Source organism: Mesocricetus auratus, unplaced genomic scaffold (assembly GCF_017639785.1).
Source record: "Mesocricetus auratus isolate SY011 unplaced genomic scaffold, BCM_Maur_2.0 Super-Scaffold_100007, whole genome shotgun sequence".
NCBI classification, from domain to species: domain Eukaryota; kingdom Metazoa; phylum Chordata; class Mammalia; order Rodentia; family Cricetidae; genus Mesocricetus; species Mesocricetus auratus.
In genome coordinates, this window is record NW_024429191.1 from 33,882,851 (window position 1) to 33,901,466 (window position 18,616).

The following is an 18,616-nucleotide window of genomic DNA, read 5'->3' on the forward strand; positions in this document are numbered from 1 at the left end:
AAGTACAGTATTGAAGAGATATGGAGAGAGTGTACAGCCTTAACCTTGTCTTGTTCTTGATTTTGGAGGAATTGCATTGAGTTTCTTTCCATTTAGTTTGATGTTGGCTGTTGGCTTACTGTGTATTGCCTTTATCATATTTAGGTATGTCCGTTTATCCCTGATCTCTCCAAGACCTTTATCATGATGGGGTGTTGGATTTTGTCAAAAGATTTTTCAGCATCTAGTGAGATATGTGGTTTTTCTTTTTCAGTTTGTTTATATGGTGGATCTCATTGATGAATTTTCATATGTTGAACCATCCTGCATCTCTGGCATGAAGCCTACTTGATCATGGTGTATGATTTTTCTGATGTGTTCTTGGATTCAATTTGCCAGTACTTTATTGAGTACTTTTTGCATCAATGTTCATGAGAGAGATTCGTCTGTAGTTCTTAATTTTTGTTTGTGTGGTTTGTGTACCAAGGTAATTGTAGCCTCATAAAAAGTGTTTAGCAATGATCCTTCTGCTTCTGTTGTGTGGAACACTTTGAGGAGTATTGGTATTTGCTCTGGTAGAATTCTGCACTGAAACCATCTGATCTGGGGCTTTTTTTGTTTGGGAGACTTTTGATGACTGCTTCTGTTCATTAGTTGTTATAGGTCAATTCAAGTTGCTTATCTGTTCTTGATTTAGTTTTGGTAAGTGATATTTATCCAGGAAATTGTTCATTTCCTTTAAATTTTCCTATTTTGTGGAGTACAGGTTTTCAAAGTGTGACTGATTATTCTCTGGGTTTCCTCAGTGTCCCTTGTTATATTCCCCATTTCATTTCTGATCTTGTTAATTTCCATGTTCTCTCTCTGCCTTTTGGTTAGTTTGGATAAAGTTTTGTCTATCATGTTGATTTTCTTGATGAAACAACTCTTTGTTTCATTGATTCTTTGTATTGTTTCTTTGTTTTTTGTTTTTTCAAGACAGGATTTCTCTGTATTGCTTTGGAGGTTGTCCTGGAACTCACTATTGTAGACCAGGCTGGCCTTGAACTCACAGAGATCCACATGCCTCTACTATGATTAAAGGTGCACGTCACCAACGCCCAACTAGAAGGTATATTCTTTTGTGTTTGGATGGAATGTTCCATAGATGTCTGTTAAACCCAATTGGGTCATAAGTTCTGTTAGTTCCTTTGTTTCTTTATTAAGTTTCTGTCTGGTATTCCTATCCAATAGTGAGAGTCGGGTGTTGAAGTCTCCCATTATAAGTGTATGAGGTTTTATATGTGATTAGAGTTTCAGTAATGTTCCTTTTATGAATATGGGTGTCTTTGTATCTGGTGCAAAGATGTTCAGAATTGAGACTTCCTCTTCATGGACTTTTCCTGTGATGAATGTGAAATTCCCTCCTTCATCTCTTGTGATTAATTTTAGTTTGAAGTCTAATTTATTAGATACTAGGATAGCTACACTAGTTTGTTTCTTAGATCCATTTGATTGGAAAATCTTTTCCCAACTCTTTACTCTGAGGCAACTTCTGTCTGTGAAGTTGAGGTGTGTTTCTTGCATGCAGCAGGAGAGTGGTTTCTGTCTTCCTATCCATTCTGTTAGCCTGTATCTTTTTATAGGCAAGTTAAGACCATTGATATTGAAGGATATTAATGACCATTGGTTGTTGATTCTTATTTGGTGATGGTGGTGGTGGTATTGTGTGTGGGTCCCCCCCCCTTTTTTCTTTTGGCTTTTGGTAAAGTGGGGTTATCTATTGCCTTTATTTTTGTGAATATAGTTAACTTCCTTGGGTTGGGATTTTCCTTCCAGTGCTGAATTTGTGAGTATGTAGTGTTTAAATCTGCTCCCCTCCCCCCATGGAATATCTTGTTTTCTCCATCTGTAGTGATTGAAAGCTTTACTGGATATAGTAGTCTGTGCTGGCATCCATGGTCCCTTACCATTTATAGACCATCTATCCAGGACCTTCTGGCTTTCAGAGTTTCCATTGAGAAGTCAGGTGTAATTCTCATAGGTCTGCTTTCATATGTTAGTTGGCCTTTTTCCTTTGCTGCTCTTAATATTCTTTCTTCTGTATGTTTGGTGTTTTGATTGTTGATTGTTGTGTGGCAAGGGGACTTTGCTTTTTTTCTTTTTCTTTTTTTCCTTTTTCTTTTTTCTTTTTCTTTTTTTTTTTTTTGTCCAGTCTATTTGGTGTTCTGTAAACGTCTTTCTTTAGGTTAGGAAAGTTTTCTTGTATGATTTTGGTGAGTATGTTTTCTGTCCCCTTGAGCTGGGTTTCTTTACCTTCTGTATACCTATTATTCTTAGGTTTGGCTGTTTCACGGTGTCCCATATTTCCTGGATATTTTGTGTTACAGATTTGTTAGACTTAAGATTTTATTTGGTCAATGAATCTATTTCCTCTAGTGAACCTTCACCTGTTTGGTTGTTTTCCTGGCTTTCCTTGTTTTCCTAGTGAGATTTTGTTTATTTCTTGAATTTTTTTGGTTTGTCTTTTCCTCCATTTCTTGTAGTTTTTTGGGTTTTTTTTTCTTCCATTTCTTTAAGGGATTTTTCTCATTTCCTCTTTGAGGCTCTCTATCATCTTCATAAAGTTGTTTTTTATTTATTTTATTTTATGTGCGTTGATGTCTTGCCTGCATATATGTCTGTGTGAGGATTGCAGATCTGCTGGAACTGAAGTTACAGACAGCTGTGAGCTGCCATGTGGGTGCTGGGAATTGAACTCAGGTCCTCTGGAAGATCAGCCAGTGCTCTTAACCACTGAGCCATCTCTCCCACCCCCATAAAGTTGTTTTTTAGGTCATTTTCTTCTTCTTCTTCATCTGTGTTAGGATGTTCAAGTCTTGCTGATGTAGAGTCCCTAGACTCTGGAGGCTTCATATTGGTCTTTCTGTTGTTTAATGTGTTCTTATACTGTTGTCTTCCCATCCCTTCTTCCAGTGGATGGAGGTGGGGTCTCTCCTCCTCTCCTCCTCTCCTCTCCCGGTGGGTGTATATGGGCTAAGACTGCAATGTTGGCAGACTCTAGATGGTTTGGCCTGCCTAAGTGGGTGTACTACTGAGCAGACCCAGGAAACTCCAAGTAGGGGATCATTAACTGGAGAGCCTTAATGTCAGCAAGGTTCTCTTCATCAGTCTGTCATGAGCTTCTCAGAAATCCAGAGCCCCCAAAACCAACTTCAAGGCACCTGTGGAAAAACAGAACAGTAAAGAACTGCTGCAGCATTTCTCTGCCCTTCTGATTGGATCCATGACTCAAGAGAAAGCGGCTGATAAAATCTTGATGAAAAAAAAATTGAAGGAATTTAAGTAACACGTTAATATCTCACTAAGGAAACACAATTCCCAAACTTGATTATTAAATTGAGCCTAGAATGTAGAAAACAGTTTTAACAAATAGCTTAAGGTGAATTTCTTTCAGAGTGTATGGATGGTTTGATATAGAAAAATCAATGGATTTAAATGATTGTTCTAATAAAGGTTTCTATTGCTGTGAAGAGACACCGTGACCATTGCAACTCTTACAAAGAAAAACATTTAATTGAATGGCTTACAATTCAGAGGTTCAGTCCATTATCATCACTGTGGGACATGGCAGCATGCAGGCAGACGTGGTGCTGGAGATGGATAGTAGTGAATAAAAGAGAGAAAGCCAACTGAGCCTAAGTGTTCATTGCTCTACTTCTTAAATCTGAACCCAGTGTGACCAGGTGCTTCACTTTCCTGCTGCCATGCCTTTCCAGCAAGGATGGAATATAGCCCCTGAATTACATATCAGAATAAACCTATCTTGGGTTCTGTTGCTGTGATAAAACACAATGACCAAAAGCAAGTTGAGGGGAGGAAAGGGTTCTTTTCAACTTTCCTTCCATGTCATAGTCCATCATGGAAGGAAGTTAGGGCAGGAACTGAATCAGAGTCCCTGAAGGAGAGTGCTGCTTACTGATTTGCTCCCCCTGACTTACTCAGCTTGCTTGCTTTTACACACCAGGGCCACCTGTCCAGGGGTGGCACTGCACACAGTAGGCTGGCTGGGAACTCAAATTGATTGTTAATCAAGAAAATACCCCCCATAGGCTTGCCCAAAGCAATTTGGTGGGGGCATTTTCTCAGTTGAGGTTCCTCTTCCCACATAACTCCAGTTTGTGTTAAGTTTATGGGGGTAGGAGCAGCCAGGATAAACCCTTTCCTGAAATACTTCTAATTTGTGTTTGGACTTGGCAATGAGATGAGTAATTAATGTACACTTACCTTTAGGGAAAAAACTGAGACTGACTTTGAGTGGCTTTCCCCTCCCCCAGGGACCCAGTGTGCCATTGAAAGACTCTATAATAGCATGATTATCAAGTGAAGGAGAGAGGCATTGTGGGCAGAGAGTGTGTCTGCTCTGTGGCCTTGACTCCATTAGGAAGCATTGTTTTATTTAAGATTGTCTAGCAAGGTAGCCAAAGCTGGCATGGTGCTTACCTGTAACCCCAGTGACCCTTGCCTTTGCCTCTCAGGGGCTAGGATTACAGGTTTGCACTGCATGCCGAATTCTAAATGAGTAGTTGAGAAATAGTCTCAGGTCACCCATCTTTAAGTTTCCAGTTTTCATCCAACTGAAATTTTTGTGGTTTTTCCAGACAGGGCTTCTCAGTGTAACAGTCCTGGCTGTTCTGGAGCTCACTTTGTAGGCTAGGCTGGCCTCCAGCTCACTGAAATCTGCATGCCTCTGCCTCCCAAGTGCTGGGATTAAAGGTGTGTGCCACCAATGCCCAACCAACTGAAATTCTTAAGAATATTTCTTCTCATCTTCTTAATTGAATTAGCTATTATTTTCAACTTATGGAATGTGTCAAGTATTTGAAGACAACATTAAATGGAGCCTGGAAGCAATTAGATGAATAGAACCTGGCTTTACCCCTTCCACACCTGACCCCAGTATGCATTAACTGGTATTGGACTACCTCCAAAAACAAAAGCTGTGTAAATGAAAACAAAAGAAAATTCAAAATCAAAGGAATGTTCAAGTGAGAATCAGTGAGTTGAAAAGATAGGATATAATAATAGAAATAAGTTAAATTAAAAGTTAATTATTTGTAAGGTCAGCAGTTTATAAACCTGAAGTTTAACCATCAAAAAGGAAATATTACCAAAATTGAGCATGAACAAGGTGATAGTAATTCAAAGGGAATTTTAGGAACTCTAAGAATTGGGCAAATCTTAAAATTCTCAAAATGGTCTCAAAAGAAACAAGTGAATACAGAGAAGCAGAGGCTTGCAGGCTTTACTGCTGAATACTCTTAAACACAAAGACGCTTGTGTTTAAACTCTTCGAAAATAGAAACATGTTTTCAATTTATTGCTGTGAGACTTTATAGCCACCACCAATGCTAGAGAAAAGCATTCCAAGTAAGAAAAACTGCATTGTGGTGTATACCTTTAATCCCAGCATTAGGGAGACAGAGGCAGGTATATTTCTGTGAGTTTGAGGACAGCCTGATCTATATAACAAAGTCCAGGCCAGTTGGGTTGACATAATAATACAAACATATAGGGGGTAGGATCGATACATGCAGAAGCTGCTAACAAAATAATAGCAAACTGAATTTAGGAATGTATTTTAAAATATTGCATTACCAGCATTAGCTTTCCGAATACAGTGTTGGTTGTACACCCAAAAATCAGTTAATAAAACATACTCTGATAAAATGACATGCAAAACCGCCTGATAATTGAAGTAAAGAAAACTCTTGATAGAATCCAAAACAAAATGACAATTGTAGACATATGGGTAGCATTTTCTTAATCCTCATATAAATCATGTACAAAAAAATCTACCTTAAAGACTATTCATGGTGTTTTACTGAATCTTCCCCTTTTTTTTTTTTTGGTTTCATAATTTTTTATTTTTTATTTATTGGGGGGGATTTGAGACAGGGTTTCTCTGTGTGGCTTTGGAGCCTATCCCAACACTCGTTCTGTACACCAGGCTGGCATCTGCCTCCCAAGTGCTGGGATTAAACACTTGGCTGGTTTCATAATTTTTGTTTTGTTTTTTCGTATGTGTCCATGTGCCACAGAGCACACATGTGGAGACTCAAGGACAACTTGGAGGAGTTGTTTCTCCTCTTCCATTGTGTGAGTCCTGGAAGGAACACTCAGGTTGCCAGACATGATAACAAGCGTCTTGCTGAGCCATGTTGCTGGCTGTTCTGTATTAATTACTTACTTATTTAGCACTATGTACTTTAAAAAAAAGATTGTTTCCCTACCTCACTAAATGTACTTTAATTTCTATTACAAAAGCAATTTGAACATATATGTGTGTGAGCCTTTCTGTTCTTTCTTCTTGGCCTGTTTCCTTGTGTTGATTCAGTGCTTCATCAACTGAAATTGCATTGTGCCATGCAGTTTGATAATGTAGACTTTGGTAATGTAGACACTCCAGATTTATTTTCCACCTTTGTTTCAGAGTAGGGTTTTGACATTTCTATGTAAATCTTTGGATTGTGTGTCAGTCTTTGAAATTAACTTCCTAGGATTTTTTTTTCATTGTAATTGCACTGAATCTGTACAATTTGGAGAGAATGGCTATTTGTTTAATAATTTAATGTCAGATGTTGCACATTTTATGTAATTGGATTCCATTTTGGCTATATTGCTTCAGTTAGTGATAGGAATTGTTCTACCATATCTTCTAGCTATCTAGGTTTGGTTATTTTGAGCCTTTTAAGTTTGTGAAGTCAAATCCAGCACTTTCTCAGAATGTAATGTCATTATTTAAAAAATGCATTTCTGAAGATGATCCTAAATGTCCATGTGTTGTGTGCTTTTTCAGTTGACTCTTTTTTTCTCACATACCCACTGTATGTGCAGTGAATCACAGTGTAATACTCAACTTCAGACTCAAGGACCCTTCCAGAGTCTGCAAAGTACATCAATTGTGTATGTGTCCTGTCTCCTTCCTTTCCTTCATCTGTCCTCTCTGCCTTTCCATGTCCTCTCTGCTTCTCTAACTTAGCAGATTTGAAAACTCTGAAGTATTTACCCCCCCCAATTGAACTGCTGCCGTCCAATTCAGTAACTGGTTTTTTGTTTTTTTTTTTTGTTTTGTTTTGTTTTGTGAGATTACCTGTAGGAAGATGGTAAGCTGAGCATTTCACACAGTTAGCTTTGCTGCTGCTCTCTCAGAGAATGTGCCTACCTTCTAATGTCTGGGAAGTTGTTACACATATTTTTTATGATTTTTCTTTTGTTTTTATATTTTTGTTTAAGAGAGTATATGCAGTTCCTATTATTCTGTGTTGCATGAAATTTCTTTAGACTTCAGTATTTTGTATTAGGTAGTATAAGACTTCATTTGGAAGATACATATATAATTTCCCTTTTTATTTTAATGTTTAAAAGTAATTTCATTGGATTTTTTGAGGGGGAGGGAGCAGGGTCTTACTGTATGGTGCTGGCTGGCCTTAAACTCATAGAGCTCTACCTGCCTCTGCCCTCTGAGTGCTTGGATCAAAGACGTGTGCCACCAGGCCCTGCTACTTTCATTGAATTTTGATTAGGGTTTTGTTGTAAGTTATTTGTAACATCTTATATACTCCAAAGTCAATTACAGTTTTGAGCCTTTTAAAACTATATGCTACTTGTCACTATATATTTAAGCCCTGGTTATAGTTCATTGATATAATTTTCCTTATAAATGACTTTGTATTTATTTTGAGTAACTTTCTATTTTTTTAGTTATTAGTATCTTTCCCCTCACCATCTAGTCCCTTAATTTAGAGCAATATTTTACTTAGATCTATATTTTTCATTTCATGTGTATGAACATTTCATCTACATGTGTATACATGTCTGTGCTTGGTGCCAGTGGAGACCCCAAAAGGGTATCATCCCATAGTACTACAGTTGTGGAAGGTTGTGAACCACCATGTGGATTTTGGGAACCAAACCCAGTTTCTCTGCAAAAGCAGAAAGTACTTGTAACCACTAAGCTGTCTTTCCAGCCCCTTACTTACATATTTTTATGATTGATCATGGTACTGAAGTACTAGATTGTTCTCAAGTTTAAGCATACTCTCTGTACAGTTAATCTTTCTGTCTCGTGTGTTTGGCAAGTTTTTTTTTAATATACTTTATCTTTTTGGTTTTTTGAGACAGGGATTCTCTGTATTGTTTGATAGGTTGCCTTGGAACTAGCTCTGTAGACCAGGCTGGCCTCGAACTCACAGAGATCCACCTTTACCTCTGCCTCCCCGAGTGCTGGGATTAAAGGCGTGAGCCACCAACACCCAGCTGCTTTATCTTTTTATATATAAATTTTATTTAAATTAGAAACAATCTTATTTTATATATCAATCCCAGTTTCCTCTCCCTCCCATCCCTCTCCACTGACTCCCCCATCCCATCCCCCATCTACTCCCCAGGGAGAGTGAGGACTTCCATGAGGGATCATCAAAGTCTGTCAAGTCATTTAGGACAGGGCCTAAGCCCTCCCTGTGTATCTAAGCTAAGAGAGTATCCCTCCATGGGAAATGGGCTCCCAAGGTTCATGCACTTTTGATACATCCTGCTTCCACTGCCAGAGTCCCCATAGGCTTCCCAGTGCTCCTAGCTGACACCCATGTTCAGGGCATGGTTTGGTTCTATGTTGGTTCCCCAGCTGCCAGACTGGGGTCCATGAGTTCCCACTTGCTCAAGTCAGCTACTTTATCTTTTTTAAAGCCTGGTTTTTCTTTGTTTATCTCAGTTTTGATCTGGTTAGAAATCTTTTTCTCAGATGAAACATATGGAGTACTTCTTTTGGTATGGTCTTGCTTAAGGTTTTTTTCAGAAATAGCTGGAGGCTGGCAACACTTTTTAAAAAGCATATACCATTTTGTCAGTCTGCATTTCCTTATTTACTAAAATGTTTTTGTCTCTGTTGCCTAATAGTTATAAAACATTATATAATTATATCACATCTTAAGTAGGTTTTATTTTAGTTTAGTCTTGGATAAGTGTTTCGAATTTAAGATTAGGCAATATGGGAACAAAGTAAAAGTAATTTTAGAAAAACTTTTATAGAGAATTACATTGAGATTTGTTAATATTTGAGCAATTAAGAGGAACTCTCGTGTGTGTTTTTTGTTAGAAAATCTCAAGAAGATCAGAATTTCTTAATGTCTCAGAGTTTTTGTTTTTTCCCATTTTGAAATGTAACTTCTGCTAAAGAAATTGTTTTTCTGTTTTTATAGTTTTGGTAAGCAGTTTGGAGGAAAAAGAGGATGTGATTGTCTTGTATTAGAACCTTCAGAAATGATTGTGGTAAGACGATGAATTTTTTTTGGTATGCTTCAGTTTCAACCCTAAATGTGATGGGCTTTTAAAAGGCAGTTCCCTTTCCATAACCTATGATAATGTTCATAGTATCAAAACCATTTACTAGCTTTATATATTCTTATCTTAAAATTCCTTGATCCTTGAAATCATGTACAACATGACAATAGAGCTAACATGTCCTAAATTTGGTGACTTCCTTTACCTGTTCCACAGGCACGCGTGCGTGCGTGCGTGTGTGTTTGCAAGCACGCACGTGCATGTACCTGCCTGCCTACCTGCTGTGTATGTGTCTGTGTGTCTTTGTGTGAGGATGTCTTTAAAGGACATCTTTTTTTTTCAATTGATGTAGTCAAAGTAGACCCAAGTAAGAAATGATTTGTATCTAATTCTTGTGCCTTTTAATAATTTGAGATGATCTTGTGTTCAATGATTAATTTTTCTATTTTTCCATAAGAAACCTAAATAGTTGCTATAAATTTTAAAAAGTCAGGCTTTTTAAAAGATTTCCTAATGTGTATGGTTGTTTTTTCCTTCATGTTATATAAATGAACCACACGTGTGCAGTGTCCATAGAAGTCAGAAGTGGGTATTGGATGCCCTAGAACTGTAGGTACAGATGGTTATGACCTACCATATGGGTTCTGGGAACAACCCAGAAATTCTTAACCACTGAGCCATCTCCTCACCTCCAAAATGATTTCTAAGGAAAAAAACTCCAAGAACATAAGTCCTTTTTACCTTATTCTGAGAACTGTCTAGAAAATAACAACCACTAAATGAAATTCTTGTCCTACCAGCATCTCCTGTAGGTGATAGTCTTTTGATTGATGAGAAGTTTTGTAAAGTGAGGTTGACTTCTTGTTTTATTTCTGGTGGCTGTTTTGAGATACACTGTGTAGTTGGCTGGCTTCTTTGTTATGTAGACCAGGATGGCAGAGATCCTTCTGTTTCTGCTTTCATGATGCTGGGATTAAAGGCAGTCTTCACACCCAGCTAAGGTTAACTATTAATAAGCATTTTTGAGGATTTTTGAAGCTAAACCAGTTTGCCACTTCGTGGTGCTATAGTCAGATTGACGTCTTTAAGTTGTTCTCTTTTCCTCAAAGTGAATCACACATAATCAAATTTTATTAAACCTACTGTAGCTTAAGCTCCTAGAAGAAAAAAAAACAAAACAAAACTATTCCACCCTTGACTTCAGGAGAATACATTCTAAGTTCCTGAGTAGATGCCTAAAATAGCACATAACACCAAGCCTTCTATGTATAGTCTCTCTTTTTTTCTTTGTCTATGTATACATACCTTTGATAAAGTTTAATTTATAAAGTAAATACAGCAAGAAGGTATTAAAGATAGCTAGTAATAAGATTAAGTAACTGTAATAATTGACTGTTGTCAAAGTGAGTGTGGTCACTTTCAAACTTACTCTGTATTCACTTTTTTTGGTGACTGTAGAACTCTAAGGGAAAAACAATGACAGATGAAGGAGTGACTAGTGTATTGCAAATGGCTGGCTGTATAATTGGCACATGTTCAGTCAGTGTTCCTTACATTCAGTTTTGTTTGAGGCATGCATGGTCTTTGCTTTAGTTTTACTTTAAGCATTAAATATTTGGAATACTCAGTAGGTCATGAAAATTCCTTCTTTAAATATATAAGTTAAAGGATATGACAAGAATACTACCCAGGCTAAATGGGAGTTTCTTAGATTGGTACACTTACCATTTTTCGTATGTTTTGGAAGTGATTGTGCTAGAAGTGTGGTGGTCTTACAGTCAGTATGCTTTAATTCTTAGTGTACATAGAAGCTTTATAGCACGCTATGTTAAAGAAGTTAGAAAATCATCTGAACACTACAGTTTCTTCTTACATTCGCTGTTCTAAACCTGGAATTGTTAGCCTCTTCTTTAAAGAGAGTTGGGTTGGATTTTGTTAAAACCGAACTCTGACTGCTGGTTGTGTCGAGTTTCTCTAGGATCCCTCGGTGAAATACATGTCAATCTAACACATATGCACTTGGAGCTTGCCACCAAGTCTGACGACCTTCTTTCCAGAAACTGTTCCCTGACCTCCACATTTGGTGTGGCTGGTGTGCATGCATGAGTATGTGCTAAATAATGTAAGATAATGTTAAATGTTAACAAAAATTGTTTAAGGGTTGTTTTCTGTGAGTTCAGAACCATATAATGACTTGGAGGCAGCATGTAGACAGTGTGGTATACTTGAGATCTTGTCTTTTAAAAAAAATAAAAAAGAGGAAAATGAGAAAAGGGACTAGTGTGAGGAAACAAACAAATATTACTAGCCAGAATACTAACATACAAATGTATGTTCACACACACACACACACACAGTAGTAGTAGTAGTAGTTGTTGTTGTTGTAGTGTGTTTGTTTTAGGGTGTTTGATTTTTTTGTGTGTTTTGGGGGGGGTGTTGTTTTGCTTTTGGTTTTTCTAGGCAGATTGTCTGAGTAACAGTCCTGGCTGTCCTGGGACTCACTTTGTAAACCAGGCTGGCATCAAACTCAGATTTCCCTGCCTCTGCTTCCGAAGTGCTGAGATTAAAGTCATGTGCCAATTTGTTCAGTAGCTCTTGTCCCTCTCCCCTTCTCTAGGTGACCATGTATGTATCTGTTAGGGTCCTCCTTGTTTCTAAGCTTCTCTGGAGGTATGGATTGTAGGCTGGTAATCCTTTGCTCTGTGTCTAATATCCATATATAAGTGAGTATACACTATGTTTGTCTTTCTGTGACTGAGTTACCTCACTCAGGATGGTTTCTTCTAGTTCCATCCATTTGCCTGTGGTGAATTTCAAGATTTCATTGTTATTTTCCTCTAAGTAGTACTCCATTGTATAAACGTACCACATTTTCTTTATCCATTATTCGGTTGAGGGGCATCTAGGTTGCTTCCAAGTTCTTGCTATTACAAATAATACTGCTATGAACATAGTTGAACAGATGTTCTTGTTGTTTGAATGTGCATCCTTTTGGGTATGTGCCCAAGAGTGGAATTGCTGGGTCTTGAGGTAGACTGAAACTGATTCCCATTTTCATACTGTTTTCCGAAGTGGCTGTACAAGTTTGCACTCCCACCAGCAGTGGAGGGGTGTTCCCCTTTCTCCACATCCTCTCCAGCATAAACTGTCATTGGTGGTTTTAATTTTAGCCATTCTGACAGGAGAAAAGATGGTATCTCAGAGTTGTTTTGATTTGCATTTCCCTGATGGCTAAGGATGTTGAGCACTTTCTTAAGTGTCTATTGGCCATTTTAGACTCCTATTGAGAATTCTCTATTTAGTTCTGTACCCCATTTTTTAATTTGATCTTTTGGTGTTTTGGAGACAAGCTTATTCAGTTCTTTATATATTTTGGAAATCAGCCCTCTGTCAGCTGTGGGGTTGATGAAGATCTTTTCCCATTCTGTGGGCTGCTGTTTTGGCTTGTTGCCTTACAGAAGCTTCTCAATTTCAGGAGGTCCCATTCATTAGTTGTCTGTCTCAGTGTCTGTGCTACTGGAGTTATGTTCATGAAGTAGTCTCCTGTACCAATTCATTCAAGGGTAGCTCCCACTTTCTCTTCTACGAGGTTTAATGTGACAGGATTTATGTTGAGGTCTTTGATCCATTTGGACTTAAGTTTTGTGCATGGCAATAGAAGTGGGTCTGTCTGCAATCTTCTACATGTCAGCATCCAATTATGCCAGTACCATTTGTTGAAGATGCTTTCTTTTTTCCATTGTATAAGTTTAGCTTCTTGGTCAAAAATCAGGTGTTTGTAGATGTGTGGATTAATATCAGGGTTTTCAATTTGATTCCATTGGTCTACCTGTCTGTTTTTGTGCCAATACCAAGCTGTTTTCGTTACTATAGCTCTATAACAGAGCTTCACAGTTTATGCATGAGAGAATGTGGAGAATAGTGGTGTCTCCAAAGTTCCTCTATTGCACAAGGTTGTTTTGGCTATCCTGGGTTTTTTTTTGTTTTTGTTTTTCCAACTAAAGTTGAGTGTTGGTTTTTCAAGGTCTGTGAAGAATTGTGCTGGGATTTTGATAGGATTGCATTGAATCTGTAGATTGCTTTTGGTAAGATTGCCATTTTTACTATGTTGATCCTACCTATCCAAGAGCATGGGAGATCTTTCCATTTTCTGGTATCTTCTGAACAAATTGGAAGCATGGGGAAGTGGGGAGGGAAGTAGAAGAAAGAGGAGGGGGGAAGGAGAGCATGAGGGATCAGAAAGATTGAGTTGGGGGCTGAATAGAGGAGAGCAAGAAAAGAGATACCTTAATGGAAGGAGCCATTTTAGGTTTAAAGAAAAATTTGCCTCTAGGGAAATGCCCATCCACAAGGATGACCCCAACTAAGAATCTAAGCAATAGTGGAGAGGCTGCTTTAAATGCCCTTCCCCTATAATGAGATTGATGACTACCTTAAATACCATCCTGGAGCCTTCATTCTGATGCAAGCAGAAGCAGACACCCACTAGCAAGCACTGAGCAGTTGTAGAGTGGGAGGAGTGATGAGCAAAGGGGTCAAGACCATGCTGGGGAAACCCACAGAAATAGCTGACCTGAGCAAGTGGGAGCTCATGGACCCCAGCCAGACAGCTGGGGAACCAGCATAAGACTCAACTAGCCCCCCTGAATGTAAGTAACAGGCAGCCTGGGCAGTCTATGGGGTCTCTTGCTGTGGAGCCAATATTTATGCCTAGTACAGGAATGGACTTTGGGAGCCCATTCCCCCATGGAGAGATACTCTCTTCGCCTAAATACATGGGGAAAGGACCTAGGCCCTGCCCTAAATGATACAACAGACTTTGATTATCCCCCATGGAAGACCACTCTTCCTGGGGAGTTGCGGGGGGAGGATGGGAAGGAGAGGGAACTGGGATTGATGTGTAAAATAAGATTGTTAAAAAAGGAAAAGCATGTGCACCATTGACTGGCACAAATATATATTTTTGAAGAGGAAAATCATTGGCTGAAATTTTAATGTATACATGTATTAAATGTACATTTAAAAAAAATATTTATCAATGGATTTTTCTCCCATACCTCTTTATCCATCTTCCTCTTAAGAAACAATATATTTTCATTACCTAACAAGGCAAAGGAAGCATTTAAGAGAATTTAAAATAACCCAGGAGCCAGATCAAAAACGTTCTCATTGGCCAAACCTAGAATATTTGGGAATCCAAATAAAAATTTATAGTAATAATGCTACCTTCATATATCATACAAGAAGTTAAAATCTTGACACCACAAGTAAATGAAGAAGGAAGATGAGATAGCTCTCCTTGTTGGTAGAATGCCAACCAACAAATAGGAAACACTTGGTTTAAAATTGATAAAACTAGGGAGGCTACTTAGGTCATGTCAGAATATGCCCCTAGAAATTATTTATGAAGGGAACATCCTCAGCAGATTTTTACCAGAATAGTAGTTATTGCTACTGCCATCCTATATGTACAAACTTGTGGTGTATTATCCCTATTGTAACAACACTGAAAAGGACAAAAGGCATTTCTGGGATGTATTCTTGCTCAGCATTCATACTTAAACCAAACTGTAACAAATTACTAGACAAATTAAATTAGAAGACATTGTATAAATTGACTAGAATATACTCAATAAATATCTCAGGAAATATTATAAAATAGAATTGTCCTAAAAGCCAAAAATGTGGCATCTAAAAAGCATAATGCTTGATTTTTCTGTTGACTATTGGACAGTGGAGAATTATAAATCATGTTAGTAATGTGAGTACAGGTAAGATACTTTCAAATTCCTGATTATTGATAACTTTGCTATGCTAATATGAAGTAGCTCTAGGCATTAGGAAGTGCATGTTGATAAATTTTATGATAGACATTTCCCTCCAGTTACTTCTCAAATATTTCAGGAAAAACTGGTGTATTTAAAATGTCAACAAAGGTGACATCATATATAAATTTCATTTTTAAATTTCAGAACTGTTTCTGCTGACTCAGCTGTGTTTAGTATGTTTTATTAAGTATTGTAGAAAATATCCAAAATTTCAGAATTCTTTAAAATGTTGAGAATTCTTTGAAATATTTGATCTAGGGATGATTGGAAATACCTGTGGCCAAACACATTTGTTTTGTTTTGGGATAGGTCTCTGTAGCCCTGCCTGGCCAGACACCTTATACATTGAATATGTTCACTTAGTTGATATCTTTCAAAGCCATCTTGTTACCCAAGGCATGGTGGCACATGCCTGTATTCCCAACACTCAGGAGAGTGAGGTAGGGGAACTGCTGAGCATTCAAGGACAATGTGGCCTACGGGGAGACCCTGTCTCAGAATAGAGAGAATCAAAATAACCTTTTGTTTGTTTTTTGTTTTTTCGAGACTGGGTTTCTCAGTATTGCTTTGAAGCCTGTCCTGGCACTCACTCTGTAGACCAGGCTGGCTTGGAACTAACAGAGATCCACCTGCCTCTTCCTCCCAAGTGCTGGGATTAAAGGCATGCACAAAGAATGCCCAACTTATAACCTTATTTTTAAGAGACTTTGAATCCATCATCTGGAGTGCCTTTTGCTACAGTTACAAGGATTTCTTTTTCCCCTCAGGAATTTCTGGGTTGAGATTGTACTTTAAAAGATTCTGTACATTATTTTATTAATTTTTTCTTTTTAATTTTAGCTTTTAAATGTAGTTTCCTCCAGATAGGAAGACAAGGACAACCACTCAACAGCCTGTATGCCCAGTACGTTCTTGGGATTAGACCATTTTTTTCCTAAGAGTGATGATGGGTAGTTGCACCAGTGGCATAACTTGAAGTTCACATCTAAACTTAAAAGTAATGATAAAGAAAGGATTTTATCTGCAGACACTCATTAGCATTGGAAAGCATCTATTGAAATATTGGAGTCTTTCTTTGCTGGTAGTGTGAGGTGATTCCACCAGTTTAGAAAAGTGGATTGGCAGTTGCTTAAACAGTTAAAAATAGTTACCATATTAACCCATTAATTTGACTCCAACACACTAATCCAAGAGAGTAAAAATATGTCCATATAACATTTTGTACAGTACATGTATGTACATTATCCTTAACTTCCCAAAAGTAGAAGTAGCACAAATATCTATAACCTGAATAAACTTTGTCCATTGTCCATAAGATGAAATAGTATTCTGCCTCATATAGTGACCTGTCAGTAACTGCCACAAAATGGATAAAAGTCAAAAATACTCTGTTAAGTGAAAGGAATCAGACACACAAAGCAACCAGTTATATAACTTGATTTACATAAAATACCTACAGTAGGACTCCAGACAGTGCCAAATGCTTTTAATCCCAGAACTCTGGAGACAGTGGCAGGAAGAGCTCTGTGAGTACAAAGTTAGGCTGGTCTACTCACATAGCGAGTTTAAGGCCAGCCAGGGCTATATAGTGAGATTCTGTTAGTGGCTATCACCTTTTTTTAAAATGTCTATTGATGCATTCCCCTTTTAAACATTTTTTAACCTTTATTTTTATATTGTATGTATGTAGTTAAATCATAAGTGATTTAACTACAAAGGAGATTTAATTAGAAAGGAAACCACTATATAGTACTCTGAGAACTTTTTTAAACCAGTGAACACAGAATTCAAATTTCAAGGCTAGAGAGATGACTCAGCAGTTAAGACCTCTTGTTCTTTCAGAGGACCCAGGTTTGATGCCCACCACCCACATTATGGCTTACAACTACCTGTAACTCCAGTTCTGATTCCCTCTTCTGACTTCCACAGGTGCAAGCACCAGGCATGTACATGTTATACATACAAACAAGCAGGCAAAACAGCCATATACATAGATTAAAATAAGTGAGTAAGTCTTTTTTTTTTTTTTTTTTTTTTTTTTTTGTTTTTTTACGAGACAGGGTTTCTCTGTATTGTTTTGGAGGCTATCGGTCCAGCCCGGCCTCGAACTCACATCGATCCGCCTGCCTTAGCCTCCCGATGCTGGGATTAAAGGCGTGCGCCACCACCACCCGGCTAGTGAGTAAGTCTTAAAGAGTATACATTTCAAAGAAACAAGTAAAAATGCACATAATATCATAAGTCTGTAATCAAAATATTAGTCATAACAGAGAGGCTTTGTCTACTTCTTAGGGACCATGTGTTTTAATAAATGATAAATACACAGCAAGTACATATGTTATATGTCTCATAAATAAGTGTAATTGTTGCATGAATTTGAAATTAACAAATGAAAAAAATGAATTTTGTGAAGAAATTAAGACCAAGCAGTTGTAGCCACATTGTCTTTATTGAGCATCCTTAGGCAGCATCCATCTTTCTTTCCTGGCTATGGATGCAATGTAGCAGCTCCTTGCTCTCCTGTTCTCATTTGCTTGCCTTGATGGATGGTGTGTTCAAGCTGTGAGCCAAAATAGAGGCCTTCCTTCCTTAGGTTGGCTTTTTTCTGATATGTTATAAAAGCAGCAAGGCAAGTAACTAATAAAAAGTCAAATTTGAATCAAGTTTAGTGAGACATCAGCCTTTAGTTTTAAGTTTTTCTACATTCAAGACTTTATGAGCCTTAATCCGTTTCCTCATTTCTGTATTTGGTTGAGATTTTTTACTTGGAAAAACTTCATTTGTGTTCTTTGTTATCACTGATAGACTTGGATTTGTCTCAATAGTTATCACATTTTCCACTGGTTTTGTTTTGTTTTCTCGTTGCTTTTATTCTATAGTACATTATCTTTTCTGCATCCTTCCTCCTGTCCTGCTCCCTTCGAAATGGTGATTGGGCTTTTCTTTTGATGCTATTTCCATCTAATTTTAATTCCTGTTTAAAATTGCCAGAAGCTGAGCCTGGTGTGGTGGTGCACACCTCTAATCTCAGCACTCAGGAGACACAAGGAAGACTATCAAGAGTTCAAAATCATTTCAGGCTGTTTAGTGCCTCCATAAACAGAAAAAAAGTCTGAAGCTAAGTAGCCACACTTATAAGACTTTTATATTAGAATCCAAGCAAAGAAAGAGGAATAGAGGAGAGGCTAAAGAGATACAACCAAAAGGGTACACCCTCATGACCTTAGGCCCCACATTTTTTCTTTTACCACCTCCCAGTAATATTACCATGTTCTTATGTATCAGTGGACTAATCTGTCAGTTGAGTCAGAAACCTTATGCTGTACTAATCGTTGTCTCTGGGAATACTCATCTACACTTCTCAAGGTGGTCTTTTTTAATCCCCCTGTGTGATTCCTCCCCCCTTTTTTGATTTGTATTTTGAAACAAGGTTTCTCTATATAACCACCCTGGTTGTCCTCTAACTCACTCTATAGACCAGGCTATTG

The 18,616-nt window shown here is 37.8% G+C and overlaps 1 protein-coding gene across 15 annotated transcripts in view; it reads left to right on the forward strand.

Annotated features, from left to right (window-relative positions):
* Window positions 1-18,616, forward strand: part of Rapgef6 (Rap guanine nucleotide exchange factor 6) — a 177,889-nt gene that overhangs the window by 42,879 nt on the left and 116,394 nt on the right. For 13 of the 15 annotated variants that reach the window (XM_013111593.3, XM_013111579.3, XM_013111580.3 and 10 more), the window contains exon 5: window positions 9,219-9,288. The exons of the other annotated variants lie outside the window; for them this stretch is intronic. In XM_013111593.3, the coding sequence (XP_012967047.2) occupies window positions 9,219-9,288 (70 nt within the window). The remainder of the gene's footprint in view (window positions 1-9,218; window positions 9,289-18,616) is intronic. 15 annotated transcript variants of the gene reach the window in all.